Consider the following 19,476-nt stretch of genomic DNA (forward strand, 5'->3'; position numbering starts at 1 on the left):
GCTCCTGAAAATTCCCCTACGGTTGGGAAACGGAGGGAGGACGATCAAGCACAGTTTTCGTTTTGTGAGCTTTTCTCTGGCACTCACACTTTCCGATTCCCGGTGGGTCTTTGACCCGTGCACTCCCATCCCCAGTCCCCAAGGCGTGAACGGTCACCGGTAGGCATCCTTCAGAGGAGATGGAGGCGGGGTATCCCTGCGGATAGATGCATCCACGCAGAGCGGCCATGCCAGCGTAAGCCCTGGAGAGGAGGAGGAACCAGCGCTCAGCATTTGGCTGATTTTCAGGTGTAAGGGAAGCAGCACTTCAGGCAGCCTTGATTCCGAACAAGCCTATTCGGACTTGAAGCGAGCGCAGTGGCCAGCGTAGGTCACTGACAGCTGGCGGGGGGCGGGACCGGCCCCACGCGCAGAGAGGCAAGGAGGCGGAGGAGCTGCGGCTTAGGAAGAGTGACCCTGGCGACCCCAAACGCCCCGCCTCCTTCGCTCGCTGCTTCACCTGCCGGCCGAGCGCGCCGAGCCGCGGGCGGAGGCGATGGCTAGCCCCGCGCCCTTAGTGGCCTCCATCAGCCACCAAATGGTGGCTCTGCACACCCTGCAGCTTCTGCAGCAGGAGTGGGGCTGGGGGGATGGTCCGGGCGCCCCCGGGAGCCCACGCGACCTGGACCACGTGTCCGCCGCCCCAGAGCGTCGCTCAGACCCACGGCTGGCCCGTGCCGGGCAGGGGCGTGGGGAGGAAGGCGGGGGCAAGGGGGCCAGGAACGTGGGGTCCGGGGCGCGGGCGAGCTCCCCCGAGGTGGAAGTGGTGCGAGGCGCCGAGGGGGGCGCGGAACTGCTGCCCTTACCCCGGGGTCGCGGGCCCTGCACCCTGGCCCAGATGGCGATGCGCAGCGCGCTGGCCCGCGTGGTGGACTCGACCTCGGAGCTGGTCAGCGTGGAGCAGACGCTGCTGGGCCCCCTCCAGCAGGAGCGGTCCATCCCCATCCACCTGAAGGTGAGTCTGGCATCCAGCATCCATCCCCCTGCTTAGGTTCCCCCTGGGGCAGGGCAGCGGACCGGGATGCAGACGAGGCTGAGTCGCAGGATCCAAAGTCGAGCTTCCCCCAGAGATTCAGCACCTCGGAGTGGGAATGAGGGAGGTGACATTCCGGGGATTAGGTACTTGGGACAGGGAACTCAGGGCCCACCTGGGGCACACCTGACTGCAGAACGGAGATGCAGAAGGGCTTTGCCAAAACCTTCCTCTGGCCCTTTCCACATGTGAAGCTTCTAGGGACGGAGGACAGCTCCTCCCACCCCTTTCAAATTAAAAGCCGTTTCTCCAGAGCCTTAAATATACGTATTAAGTTCCCTCTGCCTTTTGTATGACGAAATCACCTACATTTATTTGAAGTTCCTTCGCACTTATGAATCGCAGTTGTTTTTGCGTAAATCCAATTCCGCACAGAGCTCGGGGGCCTCACAGAGTCAACCTAAATTCTCCTAAAGTAGCGTGAGAGCGGGCTGGGTCCCGGGTGTTGAAGCAGGAACACTCATGTTAAACTCCTGCTAAGCCACGCAGCCCATCTTTGTAGGGCACAGTCTCCTCTTAAGGTACCAAACGGTGTTGGCCGATTTAGCCAGGGAACAGAGCAGCTGCCTCCCAGGCTGAGTGGGTTGGTGGAAATCTGGGGTTCTGGAATCCAGTCTTGGCCTTGCCATTAACCTAATTGGCTTAAGGTCACAAATCTCTCTGAGACCTTCTGGCCTTTCAATTTTGATCTGGAACATTGCTTCATTCATTCCCTAGGGAGTCTAGTGGAAGGAAATGGGGGAGGGGTAATGAAGAAAGAGCATTTCTCAAGACTTGCTATTCTTGCTCTACAAGCCAAAGTTTGGGAAACATTGATATATATCAGGTCGCACTATATACTGTAAAAGATTGATTTAAAATAAAAAAAAATAAAGCATAGCATTCACCTGAATAAATATTGTTACTCTGAACTAGGGTTTCTCCACCTCCACACTACTGACATTTTTGTCTGGATGATTGCTCTGGGGTTGTCCTATGTACTGTAGGATGTTTAGTAGCATCCCTGGCCTCTACCCAGTAGATGCCAGCAGCATATCCTCCCCCCAAACTGACAGAACCAAATACTGCTAATGTGTGTGGTGGGAGGGGAGATAAGGTCGCCTCCAGATGTGAAGCACTGCTTAATTCTGAAAAGTTTAAAAAATGAAGCTGCATTTCACCAGTGCTCTTGACTGTAAGAGGTACCTTTTTTTGTATCGCCAAGAAATTTTTTAAAATCCTGCCAATTAAACTGTGATACACATGAAGTGTGCTGTGATACTAGGAACGTATACAAGGCACAGGTAGGTTGGCAAAAGGAGAGACTGAGTGATCAGTTTTACCTTGGGTGATCCTGGAAGGCATCTTGGAGGAGGTAACCTTTAAAAAAAAAAAAAAGAATGTTTACTCTCCAGGCATTAAAGGGAAAAAGCATTTCAGAGGAGCTGTGGGATCCAAGGCCAAGAAGTAATGAAAGGGCCTAGGGCTTTGGGGGAACTAAAATTAGTTCAGTATGGCAGAAGGCAAAAAAAAAGGATGCTGGAGAGTTAGGTGGGGTCAGGTGGGAAAAGGCGTGTGGGTCATGCTGAGGACCTGGACTGTCTTGCAGGCAAAAGGCAGCCATTGATATGACTGAAGGAAGGACCCTGATAAATCACAGAGGCAAGGTCAGGTCGGAAGACCATTGTCAGAGGGCCTGACCCAGTTTAGGAGCAATGGCGCCCTCTGCTCTGGACTATAAATCATGCCACTTGAGGTTAATGCAGCTGCCACTTCTACTTGGTAATCCTTTTAACCCTCTCTACTACTTGACTTTTTGTCCTAAACATTTTCTACTCTCCTCAAACTTTCTTCATCCATACCTCAACCCTCTCACTCCTTTACTGAGAAAATTGAGGCCATCTGACACAAATATCTTCCATCCTACCTAAAAAAATCTCATTTCCAATCATCTTCTTTCTTGTCTCTAATAAAGAAATACTGTTTGGCTCCCACCCCCTCCGCCTCCCAAATAACTTCCTTCTCTTAAGTGCTGGAGCAAATCTTTCATCTGCCCCTGGACTTTTTCTCTCAGTTCCTTCCTCTCTCTTTGTATTTTCTAGGGCTTCCACTCTGCCAATTCCTCTTAATCCATAGATCTGCTCAAATCTTCCTTCACCTACCCAGCCCCTTGAGTCTTGGTCCCCTTCTTCTCCATCATGAGCAAACGTGCAGATGTCTGGATGTATTGCTACCAGTGTTTCTAGAGGCACCCAGAGTCCCCATTAAGAACAGGGATCTCCACAGGGAGCTCAGCTCGGTGCTCTGTGATGACCTAGGTGGGTGGGATGGAGGGGGAGGGAGGTCCAAGAGGGAGGGCTGTTTCACTTCATTGTACAGCAGAAACTAACACAACATTGTAAAGCAATTATACTCCCCCCCACCAAAAAAAAAAAAAAAAAGAATATAGACAACAACAACGACAACAAAAAAAGAACAGGGATCTCAACATTCTTGCTATTGGAGTCTGCTATTCACCTACAGGGGAGTAATGAGTTTCAGGGCTCCTGAGAACAGCCAGTGCTTTCAGAAGGGAGAGAAGCAGGGAGAGGTTTCTCTGGATGATTTGCCTCCTGGCCAGCATCTTGAAATTTTGCTTGGTTTGCTGTTTGGAGAAAAGGCAGTATCTCCATTAGGTTTGGAAGGTAATGCTTACAAAGCACTTAGACTCAAGGACACAGCAGTCTGTCTCTCCAGGGGGGCTGGTTATACAGACTTGGCATCATCATTACTGGTGTTAATTCAAATGATTTGGACGAGTTTTCTCTATATTTTTAAATTAAGAACATGCAGATTGATTTTATACATGAGAATGGTTTCAGGAGGATTTTGCTAAAGGAAATAATGCTTGCATGTCACTTGGAAGTGTGTGGAAATTTCCCTAACGTCAGGAATGCCTTCCATGGCATTCCTTGCCAGAGAGGAGGAAGACTCACTTGAACAGCACAGCACAGGACAGCGATCAGGTCCCATGAAGCATTTCAAACCTACTCTGCCACTTCCTGCTGCAGACTCTTGGGCAAGTTATTTAGCCTTCCTGTGCTTCTGTCTCCTCACCTGTAAAGTGGGAACAGTGGTATTTAACGTTATTGAGATAATGCATAGAAAGTCTTAGCTACTGGCTGCTCACGGTAAATTGCAATACCTTTGAACTTTATTATTATTATTAATTATTATTATTATTGATTGATGCCTCAATCTTCTTCAATAGTCTTATTGACTATTATTATATTTCATTCTTGATATTGATGGATCTGACTCCTGAACTCTGTATTTACTTTTGAGACTGTTGACAAAAACAGAGTTAGGATGACCCAAAGAGACTTCCAGGAAGCCTCCACTTTCCAGAGGTTAGCTTTAGCCCATGGCTGATGACTGACTTAGAGATGTGACCATTGAGTGACTCGCTGATCAAACCACCAGAATTAAGGGAGTGAAATTTTCAGGCCTGAAGGCAGAGAAACCCTCACCATAATAATAATGCATATCTTTATAGTAGTTTACTATTTTCTTAAAGAAGCCAACGCTTGATATTCCTTTTGAGCATTTAGAGATTATCGAACTCATGCAAAAACAAACAAACAAACATGAAATGAGTCTTTTCATGGTGGTTAAAAATGCTTAACAAAACTGAGTCTTGTGAAATTTGGTGGAAAGGATGGAGTTAACCAGCTTGATAAAAATTTATTACGGGAGGAAACTGAGGCTCAGAGGAATTTAGAACTGCTGAAGAGTCTGCAGCTAAGAAGTAGTGGCCCACGATTCAAACATGGTTTTGTCTGACTCTTTCTACCAATCACAGTGCTAGCTCATAGGGGTGTTATGAACATTACACTGAAAATAAAGTACATGAGAGTGCACAGTTGTCAGGGCACGGTCATACATGCCATGCACTGCACACCACTTCAGCTGCAATAGTCATTCTGCACACTGAGTATCATAGTCAGCTTGGGCTGCCATAACAAAATGCCACAGACTTGGGTGGCTTAAACCACAGACATTTATTTTCTCACTGTTGTGAAGGCTGGGAAGTTCAAGAGCAAATTTGGTTTCTGGGAAGGGCTCTCTTCCTGGCTTGTGGACTGTCACCTTCTCACTGTGTCCTCACATGGCCTTTCCTCTGTGCCAGAGAGAAAGAGAGATCTTGGATGTCTCTTCCTCTTCTTGTAGGACACCAATCCTATTGGATTAGGGCCCCATCCTTATGATGTAACTTAACTTTAATTACCTCCCTAAAGATCCTATCTCCAAATACAGTCACACTGCAAGTCAGGTTTTCAACACCTGAATTTTGGTGGAACACAATTCAGTCCCTAACACTGGGTGATTTGTGTCTCCTCTAATGATGATCACCTTACATAGTGACAAAAAGCCCCAGGTAAACGTAGGAAATCTTTATCAAACTAGCAATACTGGCAAAGATGCTATAATACTTGCCACCCAAAGGGAGCACAGAAATGTGTGGAGCACCAGAAGGAAGAGAGTCTAGGATTTTAAAAACTACTAAAAATGACCAACCCAAAGAGATCATTAACTAAGCCAATCATGAAGTCACTCTGGTTGAGTTTTGTCTGTCTTCCTTTGATAGTTAAAAACATTTACGGTTTCCAAGAGTTCTGTTCTGAAGCAAGTTTCATGGAAACAATGGCTGATGCCAGCTTTTAGAGGCAGAAGAACTTTCCTGCCATTGCAGATAAAACTTGCCTGTGAGCTCACCCGTTGCAATTAACTAATTCTGGTACCAATAATTCTCTCACGTTCAGTGGTCCATGCTGGTTTTCTCATTCCACAGAGCAAGAGCAGTGGTTGTAAAACTGTTGGCTTTGGCTTCACAGTCATTGCTAAGGCTTTTTGCAAACTGCAAGTGTGGATATTGAGTTACTCAGAGGCAGACATTGATGATGAGTGCTTTTCTTCCCCATTAACATTGGTTAGTGAAGCCAGTTTCTGCAAATTTGGGAATTGTGTCTTTAAAAATTGCTAATATTCGATTGAAGAAATAAATTCTCATGGTTATATTATTAGTAGCCTTAGCCAGGGGATTGCTCTTTGTCTGGGACAAAACTGTGCTTTTATGTCAGGAAAAGGCCAAGTGACAGCTCTAGAAGTAGCTTAGTTATAGCTTTGTTATTCCTTATAAAGTGAATGATATGAAAATCAGGACATAAAAGCTTTCTGAAATGAACATTTAGGGAGAGATATTGCAGGAAGGCCCTAAAACAAACCTACTTATGTTTAATGTCTTGTGGAAATGCTGCCTTGCTTTATTTTACAATTTTGGGGTTTGCCTTGTGAGCATACCTGAATCAAGTGCTTGTATCCATCACAAAGTGCTTTTCATTAGACTTTTCTGATGAAAATGGTACTGTACCCAAAGCAAATGCATAAGGAACCTTAGTTACTTGTGAGCGTTTACACTGGGTACACCACGAGTAAAAATGTTTAATTTCCTGTGGGCGATAGACTTTTTGTGGTGACTGGCAGATACTGCGGTTCTTCACTGGGTGCGTTATTAATACGAAGTTGCATATCTATTTGAGATTGACCTAGAGTTTAGGCAATTGGTGATGGACCTGGGCCCTGCGACTTTGTTGTTCGAAGCCAGATGTCAATGAACAAAATGCAGTTGGGGCAATTTGTAGTGTACTGTTCCTGATAGTATGGTTTTCATAACGCCGCTCTAAAATAGAGGAGCGACACTCCCATTTTATGTGCACATCTAGCATGGAGGGTTGTGTTGGGTGTAGGGAAGAGATTTGTGCTCCCTCGTAGTTCCCAGCCCTGGGAAACTTTAGTGGGGAGTGGTTTGCTGTCCAGGCCGAAGTTCATTAAGGTCAGACCTCATCACAGAAAGCTGGAGGAAAGCTCTTTCTTCCATTAATACCCTCTGTAGAGTACGTTAGGCATTCAGGGAGAGTGAGAGGGAAAAATGTGAGAAAAAACACGTTTGTGGAGGCCATTATAAGAGAATATAGCTCAAGAAATGACTGTTTTGTAAAGAACCAACTTATTTTAAAGCCAGGGGTGAAGGGAATATGAATTGATTTATAGTTCCTGTAGATCTAGAAGTGATTTTGAAGATGATGTGATAGAAAAAACCCAAAAACCTTCTTTGTGTATTGTTTAAAATTACCTGCATTATAGAGCCTATAAAGTCATATTATATTTTTGACTTTATTACCTATTGGTGTTGGTTTCAGAAAACAAGCTTTGAAACTGACTCCTAATGCTAGATTGTTTTTGCTTTTAAGGCTTTGGTTTTGATGGGAGTGTTTATTTTCAATAAGAAGCTAAAAATGGGCTTAACTTTTCTTCCCTTTTTGGACTTTGCAGGTGCATTTTCAGTTGCTCAAAGATTTCAGAAGTGCACATTCCTAATAAATACAATGCGTCATGCAGAAAAGTACAAGTGGGGTGGATTTTCTAAGAGACCTCCCTTACACTGGGTAGGAGAGAACAGACCGGAGGAAGGGAGAGCTCCAACTAGGAGGTCTCTAATTAGCTAGGAGTTGGCTTTACATGGGGCGTGGAAGGTTCCATGCCTTGAATCCCTTCCAGATAACCACACCCTCTCAACTATGTTGCAGGGAAGAGGGCTGGACCAATGGGACAATCTTCAGTTTGGATATGACCGTTGCAAATTTGAGCTTTGTAACACTTAGTTAACCTTAAGAAAAATAGCATGAATATAGCCAGAAAACAAACATGAAACAATTCACATACAGACATTTTTGTTTCTCACTCAAAGCTAGTTGGGTGCCTCCCAGCTTGCTTCCATGGTGTCCCTGTTCACCCCATGGTGGCATCTGCAGCTCTGTACTTCTCATTCATTAGTCTGTCCCCAGCACTGGATGGCGAGCTCTGTTCTCTCTGTCATCCTGGCATCTGGCCCAGTTTCTGATTTGGGGTGTCTCTGATGAATACTTGAGTTTTGAGAGAGAGGTTAATTCCAGCTCTGCCACTTACTTGCTGTGCGATTTAGGGATGTCATTTAATCTCTCCAAGCAGCATTTCTTTTCATCTCTCATTCATGGACGGTTGTGAGGACTAAGTGAAATAAGGTATATTAGGAGCCTTGCTTGGAGCCTGGTGCCTAGTAGGTAAGGTGCTCAGGCTCATAGGCCTGACCAGTGTTCTTCAAACACTGGTTTGCCATGTTCCTCCCACGCTCAGAAGTTCAGGGACTTGACATTCAAGGCTGTCTGCACTAGCTTATCCTGACAGGCAACACAAAGCTCTGTTTTTCTCAGACTGGACTCCTGCCAGTCCTAGCCCCTGCTTGGCTCCAAGCCTTTGCTGGTATCATTCATTCTCACTGTGGGGCCATCTCTTTTCCCTATGAGTTAAATACTGCTTTCTCCAACACCACCTCTCTTATTATAGTGTCTATACAGTCCTTCTCACCTGCCACTTTGCTGATGCCTCATCCAAATTTCCATTCCCTTCTACAAAGGCTGGCAATAATCTGATGGTCTCAACCACTTTTTTAAAAAAATTGTATTGAAAAATACAAAACAAAATTTACCATTTTAAGGGTAGTGTTAAGTACTTCACATTTTTGTGCAAACAATCTCCATGACATTTTCATCTTGCAAATCTGGAAACCCTATACCCATTAAACAAGAAGTCCCCATGTGCCCCCTCCCTCCAGCCCCTGGAAACCACCATTCTACTTTTAATTTCTATGAGTTTGACTACTCTAGGTACCACATATAAGAGGAATCATACAGTATTTGTCCTTTTGTGACAGGCCTATTTCATTCAGCATGATGCCCTCAAGGTTCATCCATGTTGTAGCATGTGTTAGAATTTTCTTTCTTTTTAAGGCTCAATAGTATTCCATGGCATACATAGACCACATTTTGTTGATCTGTTCATGTGTCCATGGATACTTGAGCTGCTTCCACCTCTTGGCTGTTGTGAATAATGCTGCTATGAACACGGGTGTGCAAATAACATTTTGAGATCCTGCTTTCAATTTTTTTGGATATGTACCCAGAAGTGGAAGTGTTGGATCCTATGGCAATTCTAGTTTTAATTTTTTTGAGGAAACTCCATACCGTTTTCCAAAGTGTCTGCAGCATTTTTACATTGCCAGCAGCAGTGCACAAGGGTTCCAATTTCTCCACATCCTCACCCACACTTGTTATTTTCAGTTTTTTTGATGGTAGACATTCTGTTGCATCTGAGGTGAACTTGGCTACTCTTTCTGAGCCTTAATCTTATTCTGTGTCACATCTCCACTGAAGGGTTTTAATAGGTTTTATCTCACCAATCAGATTCCAAGTTTCTGTAGAGAATATTTTTCTTTTGTCTTCTACACTTCCTTCCTCTCCTCTTCTTACTGACCTCCCATTTAGTGGAGTACTTTATTCATAACTTTAGATTGACGGCATGCTTTATAAATACAAAGAGCTTTCATATTCATGAGCTAATTGGACTTCTCATGGTAGCTATTATTTTTCCCATTTTACAGATGAGAAAACTGAATATTCCATAGATAAAATGACTTGTCCACGGATGGCTTACCTAAAGGATAGAACCAGGGCTCTAATAGCTATTCCGGTGCTTATGGAGGATTGAGCTTTCATTCCCAGGGGCCTTTGAAGCTGCCTGGAGTGCTGCACTTCCTAACTGACATCTATAAAGTCCCTTTTGCCATGTAATGTAACATACTCACAGGTCTGGGAAGAGACCACAATTCTGCCTACCACAGGGCAGATTTCAGCTAAAAATTAGGAAGAAATGTTCTAAAAGCTAGAGCCATCTCTTCTAATGGGTTGCTTCCTAAGCACATGAGTTTCTCCAGTGTAGCCAAGCAAATTCTGGACAAGTGCACATCAGGTATGCTATTGAAAGGATTCATCCACAGAACGAGCTCTGTTTGAACTCTGTGCAATGCTTAGATTGTGAGTCTATAAATGTCTGTTCTTCCATAGGATTGGGCTTTTGTGTTTTTTCCATAGCCCTCATCACATTTCACTGGACATTTGGAGATATGCTGTATGTGTCTCATTTCTCCTACTAAATGATAAGTTCTTTAGAGATCAGGTACCATGTCTTATTGTCTTTTAACTAGTGTAGTAATAAGTCATGTAGTGGAGAGTAGATACATGTTTGAAATCAATTTAACTGATTTATTAACTGAGGCAAATAGGCCGAGGCCATTACCCCAGTAGATTAGTTGAGTCATGAGACATTATCTCAACACACTTTATTTATTTATTTATTTTTAAAAGTCTGTATTGAATTTGTTATAATATTGCTTCTTTTTTTTTATATTTTGGTTTTTTGGCCATGAGGCATGTGGGATCTTAGCTCCCCAACCAGGGATGGAACCTGTAACGTACCCCCTGCATTGGAAGGCGAAGTCTTAACCACTGGAGCGCCAGGGAAGTCCCTCAACTCACTTTAAAATGTAAATGCTGGCCATCGATTTGGACCCCTGTAGCAATCAATACATTTCGTGTCCAAAAATCTGAGATTACACAAGGCTTTAGAAGTTCCAAAACCTGCTTTTAGATTGCTCAGCCACCATCATGTTCTAATTCTGGCAAAGCGCTCAAGGCACAGTGTAAGATATTACATCATTTTTGGAAGCATCTGGGACTTGCTAAATAAAAGCTGCTGGGAGGATATACTCTGTCATTGAGTGGAAAGCACCATAAGTGAAATCATCACCAATATTGATCATGTGAGTTTCCACCGAAAGTCCATGAGCCATTTAATATGCTGTTGCCTTAAGGCTGTCACTGGTGGCTCCTACCTTCTGCAGTAGAAGCTGGGTTGGAAGCCATGATTACTGGATCCATAGTTGGCTTTCAGACCTTCCAGAAAGGAAGAGAAGTGACCACCTGTTTTATTTTTCCCTTCTTTGGCTTAAGAGTCCCATGGAAAGCCTATTCCTATTAATTTGTTTTCTTTGACTGTTAATATATTTGAGAAAGGATTAAATGGAAATACTGTACTAAAATAGTAAAATAAAGAGACTTTGCAAAGCTCGCCAGAGATCTGAAGTTTACCCAGGGCCTCAGGGACCAGTACAGCCCAGCAGTGGAATTTTATTGTATGTATAATTTCCCCCAAAGATGCCTTCTTTGCTTCTTTACAGTAAATGTGAAATTGACTTCAGATTTTAGGCCCACAAATATATTTTTAAAGGCATTTTAATCTTCTTTGGGTGATGAATGCCTTTGCAGACTGGCTAATAGGCACACGTCAGCACACATTTCAGTGGTTCCTTCTATTTTAAATTTCCTTTTGCATGTTGTCTTTGATCCTTCCACTTTGTACTTAGAGTTGGATTACTTCTATAAAGCAAGTGGACAATTTCCCTTGATGTGGATCTTGGGAAAGTAGTCCAGAGTCATTTTTTCCCCCTACTTTCTCATTCCCAAGCAATGTGCTGCAGCAATATAGGTGACCCCATAAACTGTGGGACAGATTATCTAAGTAGCCCCTTGATACCTTCTGAACAGACATGAGTAATACTCAAGGGCAGGGAAGCAAGAATGCTTTAAAGAGAAAAAAAGCAGGAAGGGTGGTAGCCTGTGAATACTCGAATAAGGGGACTGTGCTGTGTTAGCCCACACGGAGTCCTGCTGCTGTTGTTTTGCTGAATTGAATGAATGGATGTCTGTTTTGTTTCTTGGAGGATGTTTTCTAATTAACATTTTGCCAGAAACCCAGGTCCTTCTTCTTACCCAAGTGAGAGAGTTTTTATTAGGGAAAAGAATAGCTTCTCTTTCTACACAGAATTAGGAAGAAAACTAGTTCCTCATCAAACTTTGGTTCAACTTTTAGTTCTTCTTTTTTTTTGGATTATCTATTTTTCTTAAGTTTTTGAGTTGAATTTTTAGCTCAGGGGTTTTCAGTGTTTAAGTGGTTTTTCTTTACTTATATAAGAATTTAAGTCTGTGCTTTTCTCACGGGAGCTACAGCCCACAAATTGTGATATAGTAGTTCCATAATTGTTCAGTATAGAGCATTTTAAAATTTCAATTATTTTTTCCACTGACTTATGAATTATTTAGAAGTGGATTAAGTCATACATGTTTTGGGAAGGTTATATACATTACTGATTTCTCATTTATTTGCTTTGTGATTTGAGTGATATACACTTTGATATTAGTTGAGACTTGTGGCATTATCATAAAGTCATCCTTCATAAGTAATACATAGATGTTTGAGAATAATGTATATTTGCTTATCTCCATTAGACCAAGCTTATGATTAGAAAAGATTTTCAATCCTTTCTCTCTAGGCTGAATGTCCTGTTGTTTGATCAGTTTCTGAGAAAGATGCGTTAAAATCAGTCTTTATGTCTGGGGATTGAATGTAAATTGAGATTATCATATTAGACACACACAAGTACAAAACTGTCATATCTTCTTGGGGAATAATAGTTCCTTTTATTAAATGCAGTTTATTTTATCCCTAATAATGATTTTTTCTGGATTTATTTTGACTTCTCTTTGCTTGATGTATATTTAGTATATTTACATTTACTTTCAATCTTTAGGTGTTTTTAGTTTTAAACGTGTTGCTCGTAAGCAGCGTATAGATAGATTTTGAAAATCCAACCTGGCAACCACTGCATTTCACAGGGTGATTTATTTGGTGCTTTCTATTCACCTGCTTTATGTTTGTATTTTTATTTCTCCATTTTTACCTTCTATCAGTAGAATCAAAAAGGTTTTGATATACCTTTTCCCTCTGATTTTGAAATTTTATTATTTCTATACCTTTTTTTTTTTTTCCAAATCTGTACATCAAGGAAGGTTTCCCATGGATAGAATCTCCCACGCTGTCACCTTCGGATATTCTCGCGGTCCGCTGCAGCGAGCGCGGTCTCCCGAGGGTTGCAGGAAAGGGGCATCGAAGCCTGCAGAGCTTTGCTAGGTCCGGGAAGGTGCAGCCGAGCACTTGTGCTACATCCTGCTCGGTGCCGCCTCCCGGGCCTCCTGTTCCTCTACTTTTAACGATGATCCTTACATTTCTCACATGTATACTTAACAAGCCTGAAATTTATCAGTTTTGCTACTCGGCATTTTAGAACCATCTTGCTTTTTTTTTTTTTTTTTTTTTTTTGCGGTACACGGGCCTCTCACTGTTGTGGCCTCTCCCGTTGCGGAGCACAGGCTCCGGACGCGCAGGCTCAGCGGCCATGGCTCACAGGCCCAGCCACTCCGCGGCATGTGGGATCTTCCCGGACCGGGGCACGAACCCGTGTCCCCTGCATCGGCAGGCGGACTCTCAACCACTGCGCCACCAGGGAAGCCCTACCATCTTGCTTTTGTAAACTCCAAGTTAGTTGTTATAATTTTTGTTTTGATTAATCAAATCTTCAGATTTACACTGTGTTTTTAAGTTTCTTTGTTCACTGTTGCTTCTTACATCCTTTCTTTCTGAGTTGAATCTCCTCTTTATGAATTATATCTTTAAGAAGATCTGATAGTGAGAGTCTATTTGTGGTAAGTCCTTTTGTGCTTTTAAATAAAAGTATATTTACTTGGCCCTGATGTTTAAATGGTAGTTTAGTGGGACTAAAAAAAAAAATCTTGGTTGACAGTTATTTGAGGATATTATTCTATTCTATCTTCAGTTGTTACTGCTTAGAAGTTGGCTGTCTGGTCATCCAGACTGAACTCGTCTTTTTCTTTTCTGGTTGCTTTTAAGAGCAGTTTTACCTTAATGAGTTTAGATTTGGATTTCGTTTAACTTTTTCTGCTCAAAGCTTGTTTTGTTTCCTGAATCTAAGGATCAATTTGGGATCATCTGAATCAATCTGGGATAATTTTTATCCAGTATTCTCTTTGACTACTGCTTCTCCCCCATTCTTTTTCTTGTCTCTCCTGGAAATGTATCTGTTGTACCTTGTCATTCTGGCAATCCATGTCACGTAACTTCTCATTCATATTTCCCATGACTTTATTTTGCATTCTGGGTAATTTTCTCAAATTTACCATCCAGTTTACTAATCTTCACTTCATGTGTATTTATTCAGGTGTTTAACATTGAGTTTTTAATGTGTCATGATAGTTGTCATTTCTAGCAGTGGTACTGGGTTCTTTTTCAAGCCTGTTTTTTCTTAGGACACTTTATTTCTTCTTTTATATCTTTAATCATTATAAATATATTTTACAGTCTATATATGAAATTCTTGGAGTTCAATCCTGCCCTACATTGCATCTACTATATCATGGTGGATTGTACTGAAAATTTCATATTCTGAGTTTGTCTTCGACAGAGATTTATGGGACTACTACTGAGGGGCATGGGTTGTGAACATGTTTCTGTGGAATAGGCTTTTGTTTGCTTTTGCCATGTGTCCATGGATATCTCAGACCAGTTCCAATTTTTAAATTAATGTCTTGGCATGAGTGTTCCAAGAACATGTATATGGTATAGAGGACAACTACAAACTTGAACTACTGTGTAGTATAGGTCCACAGTTACAAATTCATACGGTCAACTTCACCTTCCACACCAAACCCAGCTCAAGAGAGACCAACTTTCTTTTCTTGATAGGTATTGGCAGGCAGCTAAAGCAATCTACTTTTCTTTTATACCTGGTCCTTGGGGATTTCCATTACTTTCTTGCAAGCTCAGAAAGGATGTTTGTTCTGTATTATTTAGAATATAGTAGCAAGGCATTACGGGGAAACTACATGTGCCATGTGCCAGAACCAGAAGTCTGGGGGGAGTCAGTTATTTGTACATTTGAATCTTGAAGGATGGGGGATTAGGGGTGCCAAGCCCCCAAGCAGTCAAAAATCTGCATATAATTTTACAGTTGGCCCTCCATCTCCATGCTTCCAAATCCACGGATTCAACCAACTGTGGATAGTGCAGTACTGTAGTACATATTTATTGGAAAAAATCTGCATAGAAGTGGACCTGTGCAGTTCAAACTTGTGTTGTCTGAATCAACTGTATTTAAAATAAAACATATAGTCAACATTATCTCTGATATGGAATAATTTCAGAGTACCATTTACATGTAATGGATTTTAGAATGTGAATATTTGAGGATTAAAAAAATCTATTTAATTAGCTCATTCTTTAAAACTACCAATGAACTATTTCTAAATCTGCACTGGACATTTCTTGGGACCATGTTCATTAAATACCAAATCCTGTATTGGAATCTTGAAGACAGTGATTATGGAATAATAAGAAGGAAGTCTATTTGTATATTCGTCAAAGCTCTTTTAGGAACAAATAAGAGAAACTCAACTCCAAGTGGCTTAAGTAAAAAGAAATATTTATTGATTCAGATAGCTAAAAAATCCTGGGATTTATTGTTCAAGTACAGCTAGATTGACATGCTCAGAAAATGTAATTGGAATCAGTCTCCTTTAATCTCTTGTTTCTACTTTTTTTTCTGTGTTGGCCTCACTTTCATTTGAATTCTCTCCTTATGGTGGCAAGATGTTTTCCAACAGCTCCAGTAGAACAGAACTTCTCTTTCCCAGTCTAACAAATATCCTGGGACTGTGGCTTATTGGCCTGCCTTAGGTAGTCTGTCCATCCTTGGCCAGTCCAAGTGGCTGAGGGATGATGTGCTCTGATTGACCTGGTCCCTGGAGCTGTGGAGTGGAGTCAGCTTTGGTCAAACTACATAGGCTGAGAATGGAGGAGAGTAGTTCTCTGAGAGAAAAATCGAGGTTCTGTCATCAGAAGACTGGACTGGAAACTGGGTACACAAAACACAACAACTGTCTTCCATAACCTATCTAATTGCTTGTTTGTGTTTGGTCTTCATTTCAGGACAGTGTTGAGTTTAGAAACATCTGCAGTCATTTGGCTCTACAGATTGAAGGACAGCAGTTTGACAGAGATTTGAGTGCTGCTCACCAGTGTTTGAAGATGATAGTCAAGAAGCTGATCCAGTCTCTTGCTAATCTTCCTTCGGATGCCCACATGGTAGCCTGTGCTTCCTTGAGACAGATCTTACAGAATCTCCCAGACATATGAGTGTTCAAGACACTGGAATTAAAACTACAGCGAGCACTGCTAAGAGAACTGGCTACCTTAAATTCCTAAGTGGATCAGCAGACAATGGATGTTTTTATTCCCAGGAAGGAGAGACTTGGTAGCATATATAGCAGTCTGACCAGTGGCATCTGTAACCCTTGGGAATTATAGCATGTTCGTGAAAAATTTTTAAAGCAGTAGTTCACATTTTTAAGTGTCTTGACATATTTGCTGACTTTTTGATTGAAATATATTCCACTTTGTGGAACTGACTGGATTACATGTGTATATACATTTATGAATATATATTAAGTGTTAATTTTAATTGAATGACACCTTAATCTACATTCGTATTAATGTAGGCCTATGAGGTTTAATATGGCTATTGGATGATTAGAGCTCCATGGTTTTTCAAATTATTTTGAATAAATGGGATATTTGGTAATTGATATGTTCTACTTACTGAGCACTTCATTTTGTGTTATGAGAATGATCTCTGGATGTTGTAGGACCACACCACATGTGTCAGTAATTATCAGTTCCAATACTGGCATTAATAACTTGCTGTTGGGCAGCGAAGAGCTGCTTCTAAACCTTGTGCTTTCATCTACTGATTTGTAAATTAATGGTAATGAGCTCTGAAGTACCAAGGCTATATGATATGTAAGTACAAAGTACAGTATTATTAAAGTCTCACGTGAAAACATCTAGTTTCTCATACTCTTTCTAAATATTCCCACTGAAGTAGGAAATTCTTGGAAAAGAAAGGACGGAGTGGATATACTGGCAGATTTCCCTAAATATTTAGAGTAAGGAAAAGAGAGAGTGACTTTTTTTGCAACAAAACTCTACACATGCTTAGGAAAACCCAAATTTCCTGTTGTTTAATGGTGACCGCGTTGAGAACCAAAGTAAATTGAAGTGCTGCTTTTCCCTTAAAGTTTTAATAGAAATGGCATCAGATTTAGAAAGAAAAGAGTATAATGGAGCTTGCTTTCTGAAGGAATTATAAACTGGGTCTGTATGGTAAGAGTATACCTACTGTTAAAACAATTAAGTGATAAGAATAATCAAAGCCTTTTTAATCTCACATATTCTAATCCTAGTTGGTTTCACATATTTTCTTCCACAATCTTAAGATAAGTATATTGCTTCTTTTTAGATGTTACTGACCATTTCCGTAGAAGAGAAATACATTTATGAGACTGAATTTTACATGAAAGATGAGAGGTGTGTATTTATGCATGTGCATGTGTGTATAGGGGAAAGGATGGGCCAGTAGGGAAGGGCATTCATTTCTTGGGAACAATCTTCAGCACATTGTTCTCGCACTCCTAGGAAACACTGTATTCTGGGGGTACCACTGTACTTTATGGTGCTGTCTTTCCCCACGGAAATTATTCCAAGACTCTTCTCTAAAGACATAGCATTATTATAGGCTGCCTTCCCGTTGTAATCAATATCCCTATCAATAAATATTAATATTATGGGTTTTTTATAACTCCTATTCCAAGAAATATTGAAGATTTTTGCTTTCCTGTCTGTACTTGTGCTTTTTCCTCACTTTGCAGTGTGTTTCCCACAGACCAGTTGAAACCCCGTTCATCCTTCAAGGCCTGATTTATTCACCATTTCTTTCATGAGCCCTCCTGGATCATCCCAGTAGGATGTGGGCTCTTCCTCCTCTGAACTCACATAAAAACACACTTTGTGCTACTGCACAGGCATTTATCACACACCATCTTATAGCATGGCTATTGCTATACCTGCCATCAAGATTGGCTTGCCTGAGGGCAAGGATTATTCTAGACATCTTTGTATACTGCATAGCAGCTATAATTCTAAAAGTTCTTTGACTACTAGAACTTCCATGGCCCCTACCACTTTTTCACACACACACACACACACACACATTTTTACTTCTGTGTCTTATGTTCTTTGCTCAGTCTGTATAATCATTTGGTTGTACATGCTGCTCTCTTCTTTTCTTCCCTTTGGTTGAGTGCTGCTGGCAAAACTCCATTCTTGGTCAAGACCAACTCTCCTCCTACTCCCATGTCTGCTCGTGAGTTCTCAATATGGCTTAAGAACAACACACGGCTATGCCAACTCACTTCAATTCATGGCTTGCAATCTCAAGGGACCCTCATGTCCTCCATTAGTGCTACTTCATTTCCTAGGACTGCATTGTCCAATATGGCAACCACTGGCCACATGTGACTTTGAGCACTTGAATACGGTTAGTCTGAATTGAGACGTGTTGAAAATGTAAAACGCACGTTGGCTTTTAAAACTAAAATTGTTTTTATCATTAAAAACAAAGAATGTAAAAGATCTCAATAATTGTTTTATACAGATACATGCTGAAATGATAATATTTTGAATATATTTGGTTACATAAAATACATTCTTTTTTTTTTTTTTTGCGGTTCGCAGGCCTCTCACTGTTGTGGCCTCTCCCGTTGCGGAGCACAGGCTCTGGACGTGCAGAGCCTGTGGCTCACGGACCCAGCCGCTCAGCGGCCATGGCTCACGGGCCCAGCCGCTCCGCGGCATGTGGGATCTTCCCGGACCAGGGCACGAACCCGTGTCCCCTGCATCGGCAGGTGGACTCTCAACCACTGCGCCACCAGGGAAGCCCATAAAATACATTCTTAAAATTAATTTTATCAGTTTTGTTTTACCTCTTTAAGGTGGCTACTAGAAAATTTGAAATTTAATTTCTGGCTTGCATTGTATTTCTATAGGGTAGTGCTGTCCTAGAAAATTCACTGGGCAATTCAGTGCTGTCCTTGACAATTACTCTCTGAGGGGTTTGTTCCATACCTTCTCAAACTTGATTCTTCTTCATTTTTCTCATTCTCAGCTGATGACCTTGCTTCCGATGGCACTGAAAAAAAAAAAAGCCCCCTGAAGAGCATGTTCATCTTCACACTAACAGATCTACCATATACCCTGACACCCTTTTGTTATAAGGAGGACTTGCCCTGCTCCTACCTGAAGCTGATCAACCACTCAGGCCCTGGACCCTGTCCTCTCTTCACTTACTTGAAGACTTGCCTTTTGCATTCATTCCTTTGTCTGCATTACCAGTTTTTGCTTCTTAATGGGAGCATTTCCATCAGCATGGTATTATGTTATAGGATCTCCAATCTTTATTTTTTTTTAATTTTTTTTTATATTACTGATTTTTTTTACATCTTTATTGGAGTATAATTGCTTTACAATGTTGTTAGTTTCTGCTGTATAACAAAGTGAATCAGCTACAGGTGTACATAAATCCCCATATCCCCTCCCTCCTGAGCCTCCCTCCCACCCTCCAATCTTTAAACAACAATTTCTCCAGCTACAACTCTATTTTTCTCCTTACCTTAAGAGCAAAATTGATTGCAATAGTCTAAATTAGT

The 19,476-nt window shown here is 41.7% G+C and overlaps 1 protein-coding gene across 1 annotated transcript; it reads left to right on the forward strand.

The window, feature by feature from the left end:
* Positions 1-461: 461 nt before the first annotated feature.
* DLEU7 (deleted in lymphocytic leukemia 7) lies at positions 462-17,310 on the forward strand. Its single transcript, XM_004323207.4, has 2 exons — positions 462-994; positions 15,863-17,310. The coding sequence occupies exons 1-2, from the start codon at positions 536-538 to the stop codon at positions 16,067-16,069; spliced, it is 666 nt and encodes a 221-aa protein (XP_004323255.2). The 5' UTR covers positions 462-535; the 3' UTR covers positions 16,070-17,310.
* Positions 17,311-19,476: the final 2,166 nt, after the last annotated feature.

The sequence above is a fragment of the Tursiops truncatus genome, chromosome 18, assembly GCF_011762595.2.
Source record: "Tursiops truncatus isolate mTurTru1 chromosome 18, mTurTru1.mat.Y, whole genome shotgun sequence".
Taxonomy (NCBI): domain Eukaryota; kingdom Metazoa; phylum Chordata; class Mammalia; order Artiodactyla; family Delphinidae; genus Tursiops; species Tursiops truncatus.